Below are 15,994 nucleotides of genomic sequence, written 5' to 3' on the forward strand. Positions count from 1 at the left end.
TTTTTTGTTGAAAGTAGACAACATTTTTTACGAATGTGTGTATAAGAAATAGAAAGAGGTGGTATCAAAAATATAATTCAGTAATTACAAATGATTCTGCTTCATAAAAATGGAATCCTGGCACCTCGCAATGTCTCAAAGCAGCAGGTACGTCCCAGCTGGGGTGAAGCACACCAAAACCTTGTTCAGTCGTAGCCATGTGATCTGGATGTTTTAAACCACGCTTCTGACCAGTGTTTCGAAGCAACCACGCTTCAGAAGCAGTGTCGAAACGTCTGTTCCCATCCCTAACATTATCCACAAACGTTAGAAACATGGAACAGTGGTGAACCTTCACAGGAGTGGCGGGCAGACCAAAATTATCCAAGAGAAGACTAATCCAAGAGGTCACCCCAGAACAACATGTAAAGAACTGCAGGCCTCAGTTAAGGTCAAAGTTAAGGTCAGAGTTCATGGGTGGAAATGGCCCGCATAAAGGTTTTCTCGGTTTTGCCAGAACACATCTTGATGATCCCCAAGAATGACAAATGCACAACGTTTGTCCAGAAGTATAATCAGATATGGGGCAAGCACAGAAGCAGCCAGGATCAGGTCAGCTGACAATCTGCTTAGATTCTTTATGTTCTCTATGTCTTTTTATTCAGATGTGGAAACAAGTGTTACGAATGCTTTGAGGGAAATCATGTATATTTAAGCTTTCTGAAGGTTAAAAACTGCCCTGTGTGTGCTTGTTTATGTGAGTTCTTCAATCCTTTAATCTCTGCAGTGGAGGTTCGGGTTATATTGATAACAACATCAGCACAACTACCAGTCACAGTAGCTGCTTTTATCAGATATACAGCAGGTTCAAAAGTACCAGAGACCATTAACATCATTTCCTGCATGATGTAAAATAACAAGCATCTGTTCTAATGTCATTGGTGTAAAAGAGGAATGTGGGAGCTGCAGGCTAGTTTATCAAATCCGCAAACAATATCAATATGGTGACTACAAAGGCACGAGGTGGTGAACAATTAAAAATGCAAGTCTCGTTAAGTCTTTTAGGGCTTGTCGCTACCAGCTTGGAAAGTGTAGACACTGTAACTTTTGTAAAAATAGCTCTTTCTGTGTTTGGGTGATGGCTTGAACAGGGCTCTGTGAGATGTTTTCATAACCTGGCCCTGCTTTAAACTTCTCCACATTTTCATCCCCGACATCTCAGATGGGTTCCTTGGTCTTCAAAGTTCTGTTTGACAGTCGGGTGCTTGGTATTGAGTATTACTTCTCCTGTCTCATCAGACTTGTTCCCTTCTGTTTTCCTTGGTGTCCTATAGTGGTTAGGGCAATCGTGGCAGCCTCGCTTCTGTCAGTCTGCCCCGGGGCAGCTGTGGCTACACCTGTAGCTACACCTGTAGCTGCCTCCACCAGTGTGTGAATGTGAGAGTGAATGAATAGTGGAATTGTAAAGCGCTTTGAGGGTTTTGAAAAGCGCTATATTAATGCCATTATTATTATAATTGTCAGTATTTATCCCTGTGTTCTCCATTCAGTTGTCTTCCTCTTTTATTGTGTCCATTGCTTCCTGTCACTCGTGTCGTTTACTTTCTTTGCCTCGACACGTCCATCGTTTCCAGCCGTGTGTCCCACCTCATGTCTCTCCTCCTGTTTCCAGTCTGTATTTATTGTCACGTGTTAAGTGAAAAGTAACATTAGTGAACTTAGGAACGACTGGAACGAGCAAAATAAATGGATCTTCAATAGGAGAAAGGAATGTTAGAATAAGGAATATTTTCGATCAGAATGGTAGAATTTAATTTCATTGCAGCTTTTCTACATTTGTGTTTATTACATTAACCTTGTTGAATTTGCGCAGAACTGTTCACTAATTTCTAAAGTGATTTTTAAATCATTTTTGAATGTGATGCATTCACTGTACTCGTCATACATATTATATTCAATTAACCAGGATGAATTAGAGCATAACTGTACTTTAACATCAAAGGAATATTGCAGTGGCTTGAGATGAAACCTGACACACAGGTGAGCCAGAGCAGGGGTATGTACGTGACCATTAACGATCAGTTAGTTTCACCTGTGTTTTTGTTACCAGCTGCAAAAAGTTTAGCTGGTTTTAACCACACACACACACACACACACACACACACACACACACACGCTTCTGCAACCACATGCAAGTTTGGTATTGATTAACTACACCAAATAACCACTGAGAGATGAATAACGTTAATCTTTTAATTACAATACAATATTTGCCAGGGAAACCCTGCATCCATCCACCCACAGACTGTTGCAGACCTATAGCGCCCACCGTGGTGCAGCAGCTAAAACTAGCAGGATAATAAATGTTGTTTGATGGGAAAACTGCTCGGGTCAAAGCACTGAGCATGTTAGGAAAAAAATACTAGGCAGATAGTTTGGGTTCAGTTGATCAGGGCATACCTGTGATAACATATTTATATCATACAAAACAGAATTCTTTTGAAGATGGAGAGTCTAAAAACTCCCAGACAATGCAGCTGTTGTGGTCCCATAACAGGGGGTCTCGTCTTGCTCTTAGTTGGTAAAAGCTGAAACTATCTGTCCTGGGTGGGACTGTGCACAGCTGGTACTGCTTACTCTGATCATAGGCGCAGCCATCAGGTTAGCGGTGTTGCTTGAGTGTTCTTAGAGTGGATGTAAGACGGTGTGATCACCCACACAGTTTACTCCAAACATGACTCGTCTCTGAAGCATGCAACGAACCTTATTTTAGCTCTCGCACATATGAACCCCAATTTTGTGACATTTGCTTTGGTTTAGTCTTCAGAGACCACAAAGAAAATCAAGGTAAACGATAGTGACGAAGTCTAGAACTGGTCACACTTTACTGCTACTCTGAATCAGCTCACAAACACCAAAGCCTCATTTTCAGGTGACCAGTTCAAAGGGCTCCAGTCAGAGTCAGTCCTGTCGCCCTGCATGCACATCAACAGCTGTTCACTGTGTGAGACCTCTGACCATAATCTGTGTTGGTGAAATATTGCAACAGACAGGAGACAAAGTTTAATCTGAATAATTCCAGATGTTTCTTGGGGAAAACGGTCAGAGTTACAGGAAAGTGCTTCTCAGCAATTATATCCAATTAATTTATTTGAATTCTGCTCCTCTCCTATGGTGACCAGTGTGCAGGAGACAAAGCCATTTCATTTCATACAGTTCAGGACAAAATGCAAACACAAAGCAAAGGCCTTCTTTGCTGCAGGTGCAGATGACACAGGACGAAGCACAGTCTACATAGATTTCTGTACAAATGTCTTCTGATGCATTCAGCTTATCGTCCTGACAGAAATCCAGCTGGTAGCGTTATTGGGGCGATTACATTTTCTCTCAGACTGACAACATCCAAACTTTAAGAATGACAAAGCAACATTAAAAATGTTTTCACTGCACTACATTGTTTATTGTGGCTACACACATGGTTACTGTGAGAGTCAACGTCCCGTCTAGATAAGAAGCATTGTAGCTGGGCTTTGACAGCCCAGCTCATCAACAGGAATGGAAGCAAAGATTACTAATGGCTCATAATAACGCCGCCCTAATCACGCTTACCGACCACGTTTCCTTCTTAATTGTTCTTGATGGTTAGAGAGTCTGAAGAGACACGAAGAGGAGAAACTGTCACCATCGATAGCTGAAGGCCATCTCATCAGTCCTGCACTGTGTTGTCAGTAGAACTACTCTGAGCAGCCCTCTGCTGTTTCTTTTTGTAGCTGGGCCAGCGACATACTGGACAGCAGTGTCTGCCCGCTGCCAACCATACCACAATGCACTGCTGGTGGAAGGCGTGGCCACAGGGGAGCCCCATCAGTACCTCCTCGCTCACAAAGGTCTCCAGACAAACCACACATTCTGAACACTGAAGCATGTCACAGGGCCACATTGACCAATCACAGTGTTGATGGTTAGAAACACAGTCAGACACGATGCAGTTATCCTTCACCGCCCTGTCAGCTGACAGCGAGCTTCCATTCCCGGATGATTCAGCAGCACACGCACACTGACGGCCGCCGCTGGCGTCCACGTCGCCGCACGCAGGAAGCTGTGAGTTGAAGTTCACACTACATAGTGATCTCTTGTGGCTGCTGCTACCATGTGGAGGTTCCTTCCTCTCTTCGTCTGAATGTTGACTACGTGTTTCTTCATCCGCCTTTTCACAACAGGCCTCCGACCCGGACTGACCAGCTGCTCTGAGCCTCCAGGTCGGCAGCGTTTTGATGTAATCCATGTTTACTAATGGACGAAGCCACAGATCAGGAAAAGCCAAATGCTCAAATAAGAAGTTAGGATCATCTTCCCACTCTGAGTGGTCAGACGGAAACTGCTGTAGTGATGCAATTGGATGGAGCAGGTAGGAAGTGTACCAGTCCCACAGACTGGCCAGCCACTCCAGGTTTGTACGGCTGTCTTCTTGGCTCCTGGTACCACAGCGCCGTTTCTTCTCAAAGTAGTCGACGAGCAGGCCGTGGGCTAGGTAGGTAGACAGGAAGAGAGCTGGGTGGGATGAGTAGAAGGTCCAGTCAGCTCTCACTAGGCTGGCTAGTGTAGTGGTGTCAGCATAACGCAGCAGCTTCAGACTGTAGCCGTGCAGAAGGTCCAGATAGGGCAGCTGAAGGAGAGCCTGGAGAGAGTGAGCAGGCAGGGATTAGTGACAATTATTAACAGTTTTACTCAGTAAAACAGAACATGCAGTCTGTTGTTACATACTGTCAGAGCAGTTTGGATTCTCTCTGATACGAATGCAGTAAAGTGCGACACACAGCCCTGGTTACTGTGGAGTAACTGCACTGTACTTGATTCACTGCCATGAAGGCTAACGAGGGCAAATGCTCCGTGATGTCCTGGTGGATGTAAAACTGGGCACCGTGCAGGCCTGCAGGCCACATGCAGGCCTTTGGTTGGAACGACAGGTAAAGGTCCGGTTCATCCACCAACATTCTCCAGGAAACGCCCACAGTGGACGGCTGTTTATTGTGATTTTGTGGAAAATTGTAATTTTGTCGCTTTTAATTTGAAAGTCCCTCCTATTTTTTAAATTTATGTAAGTAATATGTGTGCAAATGAATGCAGCTTAACTGCAAATGCACTGGAACAGATGTTTTAGAGATTTAAGTTGGCTAACCATTAAAAGTGAAAACTCACTCACTTTAAGTCGCCCTGAACAGCACATTACATTGTAGTACAATAATCCAAGCATTTATAAATCTATTTATAAGAAGAAAATCAGAAAACTTTATAAACATATTAGTGTTTCCACTAAAATGGAAACACTAATATGTTTATTAGTTAGCATAAAGTAGGAGAGGCCTCCTCCTGCGGACACGAAGCACGCTCCCTGTGCCCGTCCAAATATTCATTTCAATCAGTATTAAAATGGATTTTCAGTATTTTTGTATTAATGACTTTTAATAAATGTTTAATAAATCACAGAAGATTTGCCTTAAATCTAGATGACTGCTAAAAACCACTTTTTTAAAATTATGTAAATAAATCGTTATTGTTTAGCTCTCGTTCAGTCTTTTTTTCTTTACTGCAGCAATTGAAAGTAAAATGCTTAACACAAGAAAAACGTCAGGCGTGAGGACTGAGTGGTGCCGATGATTCCCTACCAGAACTGGCAGCCAGGAAACCAGCAGTATGGAGTTGTAGGTCCCAAGTGTTCGGATCAGAACTACAAATCGTTTCACGGTTGCTCCCTGAAAGCATGTTAACGATTCACATCAGAACTTCAGAACAGCACTACATGACCTGGAAGCTAGAAGACCAAAGACAATGCAACAAAACCCGAACACAGAAGGAAAGAAAGTAACATCAGGTTTGGAGATGTTGCAGTAAGAGCTGAAGAGAGCTGTTCAGTCAGGATATCTTACAGTGACGTACAGGTCTGTAACAGGACTGAAGATGCACCAGACAAGTGGCCAGGGATCGGCCAATCAGCATCACGTATAACCGAGCTGGTCATGGACAACATGCATGCTTACTAACAGCTAAAATACTCCAGGTAAAGACAGGCGCGTGGCGGTTTTTCAGGTAATTCCCTGTGCATCTCTGTAGTACTAGAAAACTTTTTATTTGTTTCAATGAGAGAAGAACTGTAACTCAATGCAATGTGGGGAAAACTGTAAAGCTGAATAATTTATTTTATTATGAAAATAACATTGTGGATTGAAGAAAAGTTGATTGTGTATGCTGTCTGAAATCATTTGTAGGAAGAAACTCAGACTTGACAGTAATAACAATAATATTGGCAGGAAGAAGAAAGAAAAGGACAACTGTTGCATTTCTGGGAGAAACTTCCTGTTCCTGTGCAGGTCTATGAAGCAGCACAGACAGCATGTGTAGTTAGGCTGAGCTAATGTAACTGTAGCTAGAAGCATCAAAGCTGTCAGATGAATGTAGCGCACGAACAAGTAAACTTCGAGTAGAACATAGTAAATGTAAAGTAAAAACACAAAGTAGAGAGTAGAGGCTTTTTGTCCCCTTTCACCTCTACAACTAAGGAAGACTGAAACAGTGACCTGTGTAATGAAGAGGTCCATCCAGGCCAGCAAGTTGATGAGGACCAAACTGAAGACAAACAGATCGTTGACCTCTGGTTGGACCGAACGCAGGAACGTATCCATGGCAGCGAGGGACAGGAACTCCCCGGTGCTTTGGGGACGAAACACAGACTGCAGTTTAATTTCTTTACATAAAAAACGTGCTTTTAAAAAAATCAGACATCTTCATTAACAGTCATCACCTGTTGCCATAGTGATATATGCCCTCAGGCATCTTAAGGATGTAGGCGGGGCTGCGTGTCACACCAATCTCTGATAGGCTGCTATAGTTACACCAACGACGCACATCCACAAAGATGAACTCGATCCTGCCGGTGAACTTAACAGACAGCGAGGAGAAGAAGGCCGGCGGCTGGGCCAGGCGGGCAAACAGAAACATTTTCAGTGGATGAGCTGGGTCAGAACGCCACTCCTCCACCAGCTGCTCAGAATGATGCAGGGTTTTGATTCGATGAGCCACATGTGAGGTCATCCAGCGGAAGATCTGCTCAGTTTCAACCCGACTCCCTTTGTACTCTTTAAGCATGACTTTGCCCTTTGATGCTGAAGTCTGGGGAACCGACATGATCAGGGTGGAGCGCTGCCAGCCACGCTTGATGCACGACCTAGCACACAGAAGACATAACCAACAGTGATCCACAGCAGGTCAAATCTACATGCAGTTTCATCTGTCCCACTGGAACTGCTCAGCTTTATGGCCCCACTGCTGCTCCACGACATACCAGCGCTGTTATACAGTACGTCGTAGTTGTGCTGCTGTGTGGCAGAGGGTGTGTGTCTGAACATGTAGTGGACTGCATCCAGTCCCTGTAGTCAGAGTGGGTTTGCCAACAGCACATGTCACACATCACAAAGACCGTGACAGCAACATTTCATCTCTGAGTGGTTCTTCTGACAGCAAAGAACTTCAGCTTGTTTTAGTTTAGCTGTCCAATCAGACCCTGTCCTTCAAACTAGGAAACATTGATCATGTCCTGGTTTGTGCAAAAAAAAGGATGAAGTGGCTTTGAGAGGTCAATGAAACTAAAACAGCTTTTCAATAAATGCTCCTCGTGACCAAGCTGGTGGCACAGTGAATCTTTGCTGTTGGAGAACATCTCCAACTGAAGGTGAGCAAACACTGCTGATTTCACGCTGTCTGCTGGGAGGAAACCAGTTTCCCAGCATACAGTCAGTCCGAATCCATCTGTGCCAATGAGCACAACTACTCTGCGACATGTCCTCCTGCAGTACAGGACTCACGTCAGCCGGTTGTCAACCTGTGAACATCTGATTGTGCTCCACAGCTGCTGAGCACCTGCTGCAGTCAAACCGCCGTCCTGTGGAGGAATTCCTGTTTCAGATGTGTCAGGTTCTGCCTGGACTCTGTTAGTAGTTTATATGAATAATTATATAAATTTGTATTTGTTTAACGTGAATTTTTGTAAACCTGCATCAACAGAGTAACAGTATTTAGTTATTTTAGGTGATCGTCGTATTATCTCAGCCTCCTGGTAGATACACCTGAGGCATCCATTGTTGCCTCGTTCACAACACTTTCAGAAAACATGACCCAAGCGCTCTGAGGCAACTGTTGTTGTGACGTGGTGAATGGCAAATGGACTGATTCTTATATCGACCTTTTCTGCTCTCCTGGAGGACTCAAAGCGCTCTATACAACACGCCCCATTCACACACACTGACACTCCGATGGATGCATCCGAGAGCAACCTGGGGTTAGTTAGTTAGCCCAAGGATACTTGACATGCAGACTGGAGCCAGTAGATGACCTGCTCTACCTCCTGAGCTACAGCCGCCCCACCACGTGGCACTATATGAATAAAAATGAATGAAACTCAACTGACCTCTGACCTTGAGGTTGAGGTCACTGAAATTCAAACTCATCTGTGATTTTCAACACCGTGTGTTATCGCCATATTGTCACTATTGTGGCATGGTAGTTGCTTTGAAGATGGTCACTGGCTGGAAGTCACAGACCTGGTCCTAGACTTGGTCCCCGTCTTCAAAGCAACCACTTCAAAGACTGCAGGATCACTGCACAGGGTCGCGGTGCAGCCTTCCACCATGTTCTTTCCTAGTGTGACTGTCAGATTGTGTAACTGTTGTTCAACTTCCGTAGTGTCTCTTTCTGTGGAGTAACAGCATATCACCTGTAGTCATTGGAGCAGTTGAAGGTTCCAGTTCTGATACCAAACTGGGACACCTTCTGTACCATCTTCCCCCAGTTGGACTGGCTGAGCAGAGCTTCCCGGTCCTGAGCAATGACCTGCCGTCACACACAGGGACATGATACGGTCACATTGGTAGTGCTGGACAATCAGCTTTTAATATGATTTGCAGATTAAACCCACTTTATTACAAAAGGCTTCCATGTTCCAGTGAGACTGTCACTGTGGGCGAACCGACGTCGCTTCTTTTGTCTCTTTGCACCAGCTTTGTTGTGACAGTGCAGCCATTTCCCATGCATTTACTTTGATTTATGCCACAGCTGCCCTAAACTCCCAGTATGGGTAATTACTAAAATAGTTTACACCAGCAAGCACAAGTTCAGTTCTAGAATTACAATATTTTTAATGCTAAAATATTATTATTGTTATTGCTAAAATTTCAAACTTGCTGATTTACAAAAAAAGCAGCAGAAAAATAGTAAAGCACATTATTTTTGATTAACATGCCAACTAATACTTTACTTGAATTTCCTAAAGAACTTAATTTCAGTGCAGGGATGTGAACGTTTACATCCACCATCTCAGAGCAGTGGAGCTGCAGCAGTGGAGCTGCAGCAGTGGAGCTGCAGCAGTGGAGCTGCAGCAGTGGAGCTGCATGCAGCTTTGGATGTACAAACTTTTATTCAGTTTGTTAGCTGACTAACATACACACACTCAGACTGACTGCAAATATATATTTTTGCTTTGAAACAAGTTTTTGCCAGATTTTGAAAACATTTAGTGGCGGGGGCGTGGCAGGGGCGTGGCGGGGCGTGGTCTCTGGCTCCCTGCAGTGGAGGGGTGGTGCAGCGGGCTCGAGGGGCAGCTGCTGCTACTCTGTAATCATATTTTGTATCACCTAATATTTTGATTCATTTCATTTTTCACTCTGATAGACCTACTGAGTAAATATTAAATACATTTCTATTATTTTCAAATTAATACATTTCCTATTTTGAGACAACTGGACAACAGGTGAAGAACTGGAGGACTGCCCACAGAGGCGGAGATCAGAGTTATTGAAATATTTGTTGAGTAATCGAATAATGAAAGAAAATTAGCAGATTAGTCAACTACCAAAACAATCTCCAGCTGCTGCTTGTTTGTGGATCTCTCCTTTCAATCTTGTCTTCAGTAACTCAACCTTATTCTTCATTAGGGTGACCGACTTGTCCACTGAAGAACATTTCTTTGCCTGCAGAAAGTCTTGGGTTGCTTTTGCAGTACACTTTGGGTTATGAAGCTCTGAACGGACACAGTGACTTTTAGCTGTCAAACAGATGTGCTCATATTAGACTAAAGAATAATTATGCTATGCTATGTTGACGTCATGGTCACCTCAGTAACTGCGAGGCTTCCAGGTCCTGTGGCAGCAAAAGAAGATTTCTTTGATGTCACTTGTGAGTAACTATAACTACACCCAACTACACCCTGAGCCTTTCCATAGCTGGATCAATATTAGAACAGGTCACCCAGATCAGACTACTTGGTGTCACCATAAATCACCACCTCTCATGGTCTCAGCATAAAGACTGTTGTTAAGAACATGGGGCAGGGCGCCGCTGATCTTTCTACATCACTTCTTCTGTCATGAAGGATGTTATTAACGCACTAGTGTTATTGTTCAATCATCTGGTCAGCAGCGTGTGAGACAGACCTCAACAGACTTCGGTTAGTCCAGAATAAGGCGACCGCATTAGTGTTAAGATGTTCATACTATACCAGCATCGATCAAATGCAGAATAAACCTTCCAGTACAAGCTAAATTACACCATGGCTTACTTGGACTTCCAGATAAGATACACAATTATGCTACACGACTGCAGTGCAGTAACTCCTCGAGCCAAAGGTCAGTTTTGAAAAACTCTGTTATATTCGGAGCATCTTTAAAGTGGAATAAACAGCCTCACACAATGAGAGCACTGGCTGCTACTGCTAGTTTAAAAACATAAAAGCCTATTCACAGTTTTTAATTATTGTAAACATTGTAAGAGGCCAATGTTGTGCCTCAGTGTTATTGATATTTACATGCTTACAACCTCACTGTGGATGTAAGAGCTAAATTATGAGGATATTTTTGCATCTACTTTATTGTGTAATGTTTCATTAGCTTATACTTGATGGCTCGGGCCCCTGGAAGACTAGCAAGCACTACTGTGGAAGCTAATGGGGTTCCTTATATATAAACAGATAAATAAACCCTTTCTAATAGGCAGCAGCAGTTAATTCTTTACTAATGCATTTCCTCCTTTGCTTTACATTAATACCCCTGAAAGCTCCAGACCGACAAACTACTCGTATGTTTGCTTTAATAGAGGTAGTCACACTTTCTAAAGATTAATTCATCAAACGCATTTGAGTAGCAACACCCGGCTGCTGCTGCTGCTGCTGCTGCCTGTAAGTTTCTTTTTTTGGACACTTAATCATTCACCACTGACAGGTTTAACAGAGAATGTGCTTTTACCTGAACTAACCAGATCCCATCTTTAGTGTCCTCTACTAATTCATAGAAGTGCACCTCTCCACTGAAGTGTGTGGTGCTGGAGCCGTCGGCCTCTGTCTGCTCCTTCTGCTTCTTTATGGCCGAGTACAGCTCCCCCTGTGTCAGCTCTCCTGTGACAGAGCAAAGTGCAGCAGCTTTTAAAGAGCACTGATACTTGACATCCATGCAGCAGTGGTCTTCATGCAGCTCGATGTCATCCATGTACAGGAGGTGGCAACGTGTGCCGTTCACTTGAGGCTGGTCTATAGTGCTGTTTGCCACATCCCACTGATGTCCTGATGATGCCACTTCGTCAGCCATTGCTATTAAGTGCAGGATTTACAAAGGAGATGAGCTCCACTGCTGTTCTGCATTACTGGCTACAGAAACCAACTACAGAACAGAGCAACTGTTATCCACCTCCTGTGCATGGATGACATCGAGCTGCATGCTAGGAGTGAATGAGAGATCAGCTCACTGATCCACTAAGATCAATAACAGCAATAACATTGGCCTGTCATTCGGACTCCTATTGATCGTGTACATTTTTAAGCATTCCACTGCTGCGGTCTAAGCATTGTTATGTGTTGCATCCTTGTCCCATGTGCCCTTCCAGTCTCAGTGGAGCTGTCCTCATATTGTTCCCCTAACACTGAGCAGAAAAGCTGGTTTATTCTCCTGGACTCTATATCTCTGGTATACTGGACTCTTCAGGAGGTTAGCAGTTTCCAAAGCCTCAGACATGGGCACACTTTTCTTCATCACACTTTTCTCCAGTTCCGATAGTTGGCTACCTGACACCCTGGCTTCCCCTTGTCATAGACAAGGTACAACACAAACGCTATCTCCAGCTGCAATACAAGTGACTCGTTCCAGATGTTGGCTGACAAAGAAATCCTACCGATGACTGATTGAATTTTATAAAGCTGGAAAATCAAAATCTACCCAAGGGACTGTATCAGCAGTGTTCAAACTAAGACCTGAAGAATGAAGGATTCAGTTGAAACCAGGTAACAAAACAAAAATTACAGCCACAACTTCCAGAAAAAGTGTTTAGGATGCAAAGAAAACTCCACAAATGACTTCAGCTGGCAAACAGGCAGGACTCGAAGAAAAAACGTCATTTGGGTCGTTTCTGTTATTATGATTTTAAAAGAGCAAACACATCAAATTGTTAGCAAATGTCAGGAACCACCGATCCAGTCCACACCGGCAAAGAAATTCAACTACAGCTACAGACATGGAGTCATCACACCAACTGAGATCAATCAATTAGAAGACAATCCTGCCCCCAAACTCATATTAGCTGCTCCCCATTGATGGCCTATCAGAACCTGTTCCAATACCAAGATGTCCAAGAAACATCTACAACAGGTCAGATCAATGCGCTCTCGCAGGACACTCACAACCTTATTGGTGGAAAACATAAGAACAGATTTGGTTACAGAAACATTTCAAAACGACTTAATTTCTCATTATTACACATAATTCATGATCATCTACGGTTTGATTCTTCGCACGTGTGGATGAGTTACGACGGACAATAGCACCTTTACAAATATATTTACTTAGAAAACAGGTGACATGTTCGATACTTGTTCTCACACACACACACGCACACACACACGCACACACACACGCACACACACACACACGCACACACGCACACACACACACACTCTGTGAGGTGTTTCAGTGGCATCGCTGGCATTCATCTCCTCCTGCGGGCAGCTTGTTATCCCAGCAGGGTATCTGATGGCTGATAGGGAACATGTACTGATGAGCTGAATCTTATGCCTTTCAGCACCTGTCCCATCTACTTGACGTATTTGACTATGGTTGACCTTTGTGCATCTTCTTCATGGTTCTCATTGGCCCATGGGATACTCAGGCCCTGGTAGCGGTCCTCTATGCTATTCTGCCTTGGTGCAACTCCATCTCTTTAGTCTGGATCACTTTCCCTCTCTTTGCAAACAGTTGGCCACACTTATCCAGTTTGAATGGCATCCCAGTATCCTGGCTGTAGATCCTGGTGAGGCTGACCGGTGAGTCGATATCTTGCTCCTGGCATACACATTGATGCCATCCATGTAGTGGAGGTGGCTGATGGTCACTCAGCAGCTGAATCTGTGTCCACCCTGAGCTGACTGAATGGTTGAGGCTTATGCAGAACAGGAGTGGGGACAATGCTGGTATATTTCACAGCTGATGGTAATGTGTGGGGTTGTCTTGGAGTTGGCCTTCAGTGTTGTCTTCCAATCCCCCTGACTTCCTCATCAATGTTTTTAGCACATAATTACCCTTGTTTAATGCCAGGCTCTGGAGTATCCATGTGTGGGGCATTAGATTCGTGTAGTCATCCAGACAGTGCTCAGGCTGGTTGACCCTGTCTTAAGAGCCCCTGTTTATCAACCCTGAGCTGATGCTTTGGCCTGCGGTGCCATTTACAACGTCTTTCAGAGCCGTTTTAATGTATTGACTCGTCTGCCTACCCAGCTTGGTTATTACAATGCCTGAGAAAAGCTTCCATGTTGTGGAGAAGCAATCGTTTGATGGTGCCGTACCCTTGTGAGGACCCTTCATGGCAAGCCCTGCCCTCTCTATCAGAACCGTTCGCTTCTTTGCAGTTTCAAAGTCCTGAACTTGAGAAACACACACACACACACACACACACACACAGAAAATAACAGCAGCTCATGAACCCACTAATGATGAAGGCTGTGTGATGCCTCTGGCTTTACCTGATTTCTCTACCAGCTCGCTCACATCCTTCTTCTCGACCAGCCCGGAGTATCCCAGCCCTCGACACTCCAGGATGGTCTTTAACTTCTTGTAACTGAGAGTAACCGGATCCACGAGCTGCGTAGCGAACATACCAGTCTCATACCAAACTACTGCCTCAAAAATCCTCGCCAACGTAAACAACACTATGAAATATAAGAGCAAGAAGAACAGTTTCAACCACATCTTACGGCTGAGCGAAAGCGCCAAGAGAAGGTCTGCGAGAGGCTGCGATCAGCAGACAGGCTTACACACACATCTGCAGCAGCCACGGGCACACAAACGTCTCTAATTACAGCTGGGAAGACCCCCTCACTTGTTCCTCCAACTGTTTACCGTGCTAACGGTGACAGCTCAGCACTTAGCTTAGCATCGCAGGTAGGCCTCTGCTGTAACAAAACTAAGCGTCTTTAGCTCTTCGTCGCCACTGCAGCAGCTTCCGCTGACAGTCAGCCGCGTATGAGCCTGGATGCTAACGCCGTGCTTCACATTCTCTGGGTTACAAATCGCCAGTAATGACGAGTGTGACCGTTATTGTTTCTGTCTCCGATCAGCTGTGTGCACGGAGAAGATGGCGTCATATCCTGTTCCACTTGACGCTTGTAATACCCCCCTTCTCCACACACACACACACACAGAGTAATGAAACTGTCAAAGTGTAAATAGACAAAAGTTAAATCAAATATCTTAACTAGGGAAATGCTGCGTGAACGCTGTAAGGCTGCAGCTGTCTGCTGAAAATAGCTGAAGAAGCTGAAGTCAGCATTTGAAAAGTAGCTAAACTTGTAATCGTTTCGCTCAAGCACAACAACTTAGCACAAATGTAACAACTTGGCAGAAATGGTTCAACACAGCAGAAGTATTGTAATTCAGCAGAAATGTTAATAATTAGCACAAACATAGCAACTTGGAAGAAGTGGTGTAACAGTGTAACTTACAGTTTTTCTCAAATGTTAAAACACAAAAGCCAATCCTGTAACCCAAATGACCAGTAGTCTAAACACATTTACTAAATGTAGCCACCATATTCCAGTACCATAAACACATGTCACATGAAAACACAAAACACAACCCTCTGTACTCATAAATCTAAACACATTTTTCCTTGCTAAAACACATGTTGCAAAACAACTCTGCTCATATCCTCAAATGAAAGCCCATGTGATGCAAAATGCTTGCCACAGTCACCAATCTTTGAACACAGGGAACACACCTGGCGTCAGTCACTACACACAATGACTCAAAATTGAAGACACTTGTTGCTAATGCTGTACCCACATGTAAAAGCAAGTTCAGAGTGCACAGTATGCTGAAGGTTCCAAACAAACACAATGGATGAAGGCAGAGTCAGGGGAAGAGGAATTTGATGCAGAGGAGGGAGAAGAGCTGGCCCTGGAAGAAGAGGAGCAGGCCAATGAGGAAGAGGAGTTCAAATGAGAGGAGGAAGAGGAGCGACCAACGAGGAAGAGGAGGAGGCCAACATGGGAGAGGAGAAGGTCCAGGAGGGAGAGCAAGACAACCTCGCACCATCATTACAGACGAGATGCGAGCAACAGCTCAGCGACATGATGCCGCACAGTGATTGTGGTGTGAATAACGTAAATAAAAAAACTTCACACCTGTTAGGTATTTTAGTACCATGGGAGCATTTACTGGATATTGTTTTATAGTGACATCATGCAGGAAAACTCTGTCATTCAATAAGGCCCCTTTGTTTCAGTGTTTTTCTCTTTGACCCAAGAATTGATGTGTGAGAATCACAGGCTGGTACAAGGTTGAAATACCACAGAGATCACTCCCTCAGCTACATTAGTTTCTTAATCTTTTAGACGCCTGTTGAAGGCCAAATGGTTTGTTTCAGATTTCACTAATGTAAGAACTCTTCGTTTTGTGCCTTGAAAATATGTCGCTGAGATAATCACAATTGT

At 44.0% G+C, this 15,994-nt stretch overlaps 1 protein-coding gene across 3 annotated transcripts; it reads right to left on the reverse strand.

The window, feature by feature from the left end:
• Positions 1-2,212: 2,212 nt before the first annotated feature.
• rnf103 (ring finger protein 103) lies at positions 2,213-14,684 on the reverse strand. Of its 3 annotated transcripts, none has more exons than XM_026181662.1 (8): positions 14,324-14,683; positions 14,027-14,212; positions 11,268-11,416; positions 8,747-8,862; positions 6,779-7,201; positions 6,555-6,687; positions 5,646-5,732; positions 2,213-4,657 (listed from the first exon to the last, which is right to left on the reverse strand). In XM_026181662.1, exons 2-8 carry the CDS (start codon positions 14,157-14,159, stop codon positions 3,686-3,688), a joined length of 2,013 nt encoding a protein of 670 aa, XP_026037447.1. In that variant the 5' UTR covers positions 14,160-14,212; positions 14,324-14,683; the 3' UTR covers positions 2,213-3,685. The 3 variants fall into 3 exon arrangements, with proteins under 3 accessions (XP_026037447.1, XP_026037438.1, XP_026037429.1); XM_026181653.1 differs by having other exon boundaries at positions 14,318-14,683; XM_026181644.1 differs by having other exon boundaries at positions 14,027-14,684.
• Positions 14,685-15,994: the final 1,310 nt, after the last annotated feature.

Source organism: Astatotilapia calliptera, chromosome 2 (genome assembly GCF_900246225.1).
Source record: "Astatotilapia calliptera chromosome 2, fAstCal1.2, whole genome shotgun sequence".
Taxonomy (NCBI): Eukaryota; Metazoa; Chordata; class Actinopteri; order Cichliformes; family Cichlidae; genus Astatotilapia; species Astatotilapia calliptera.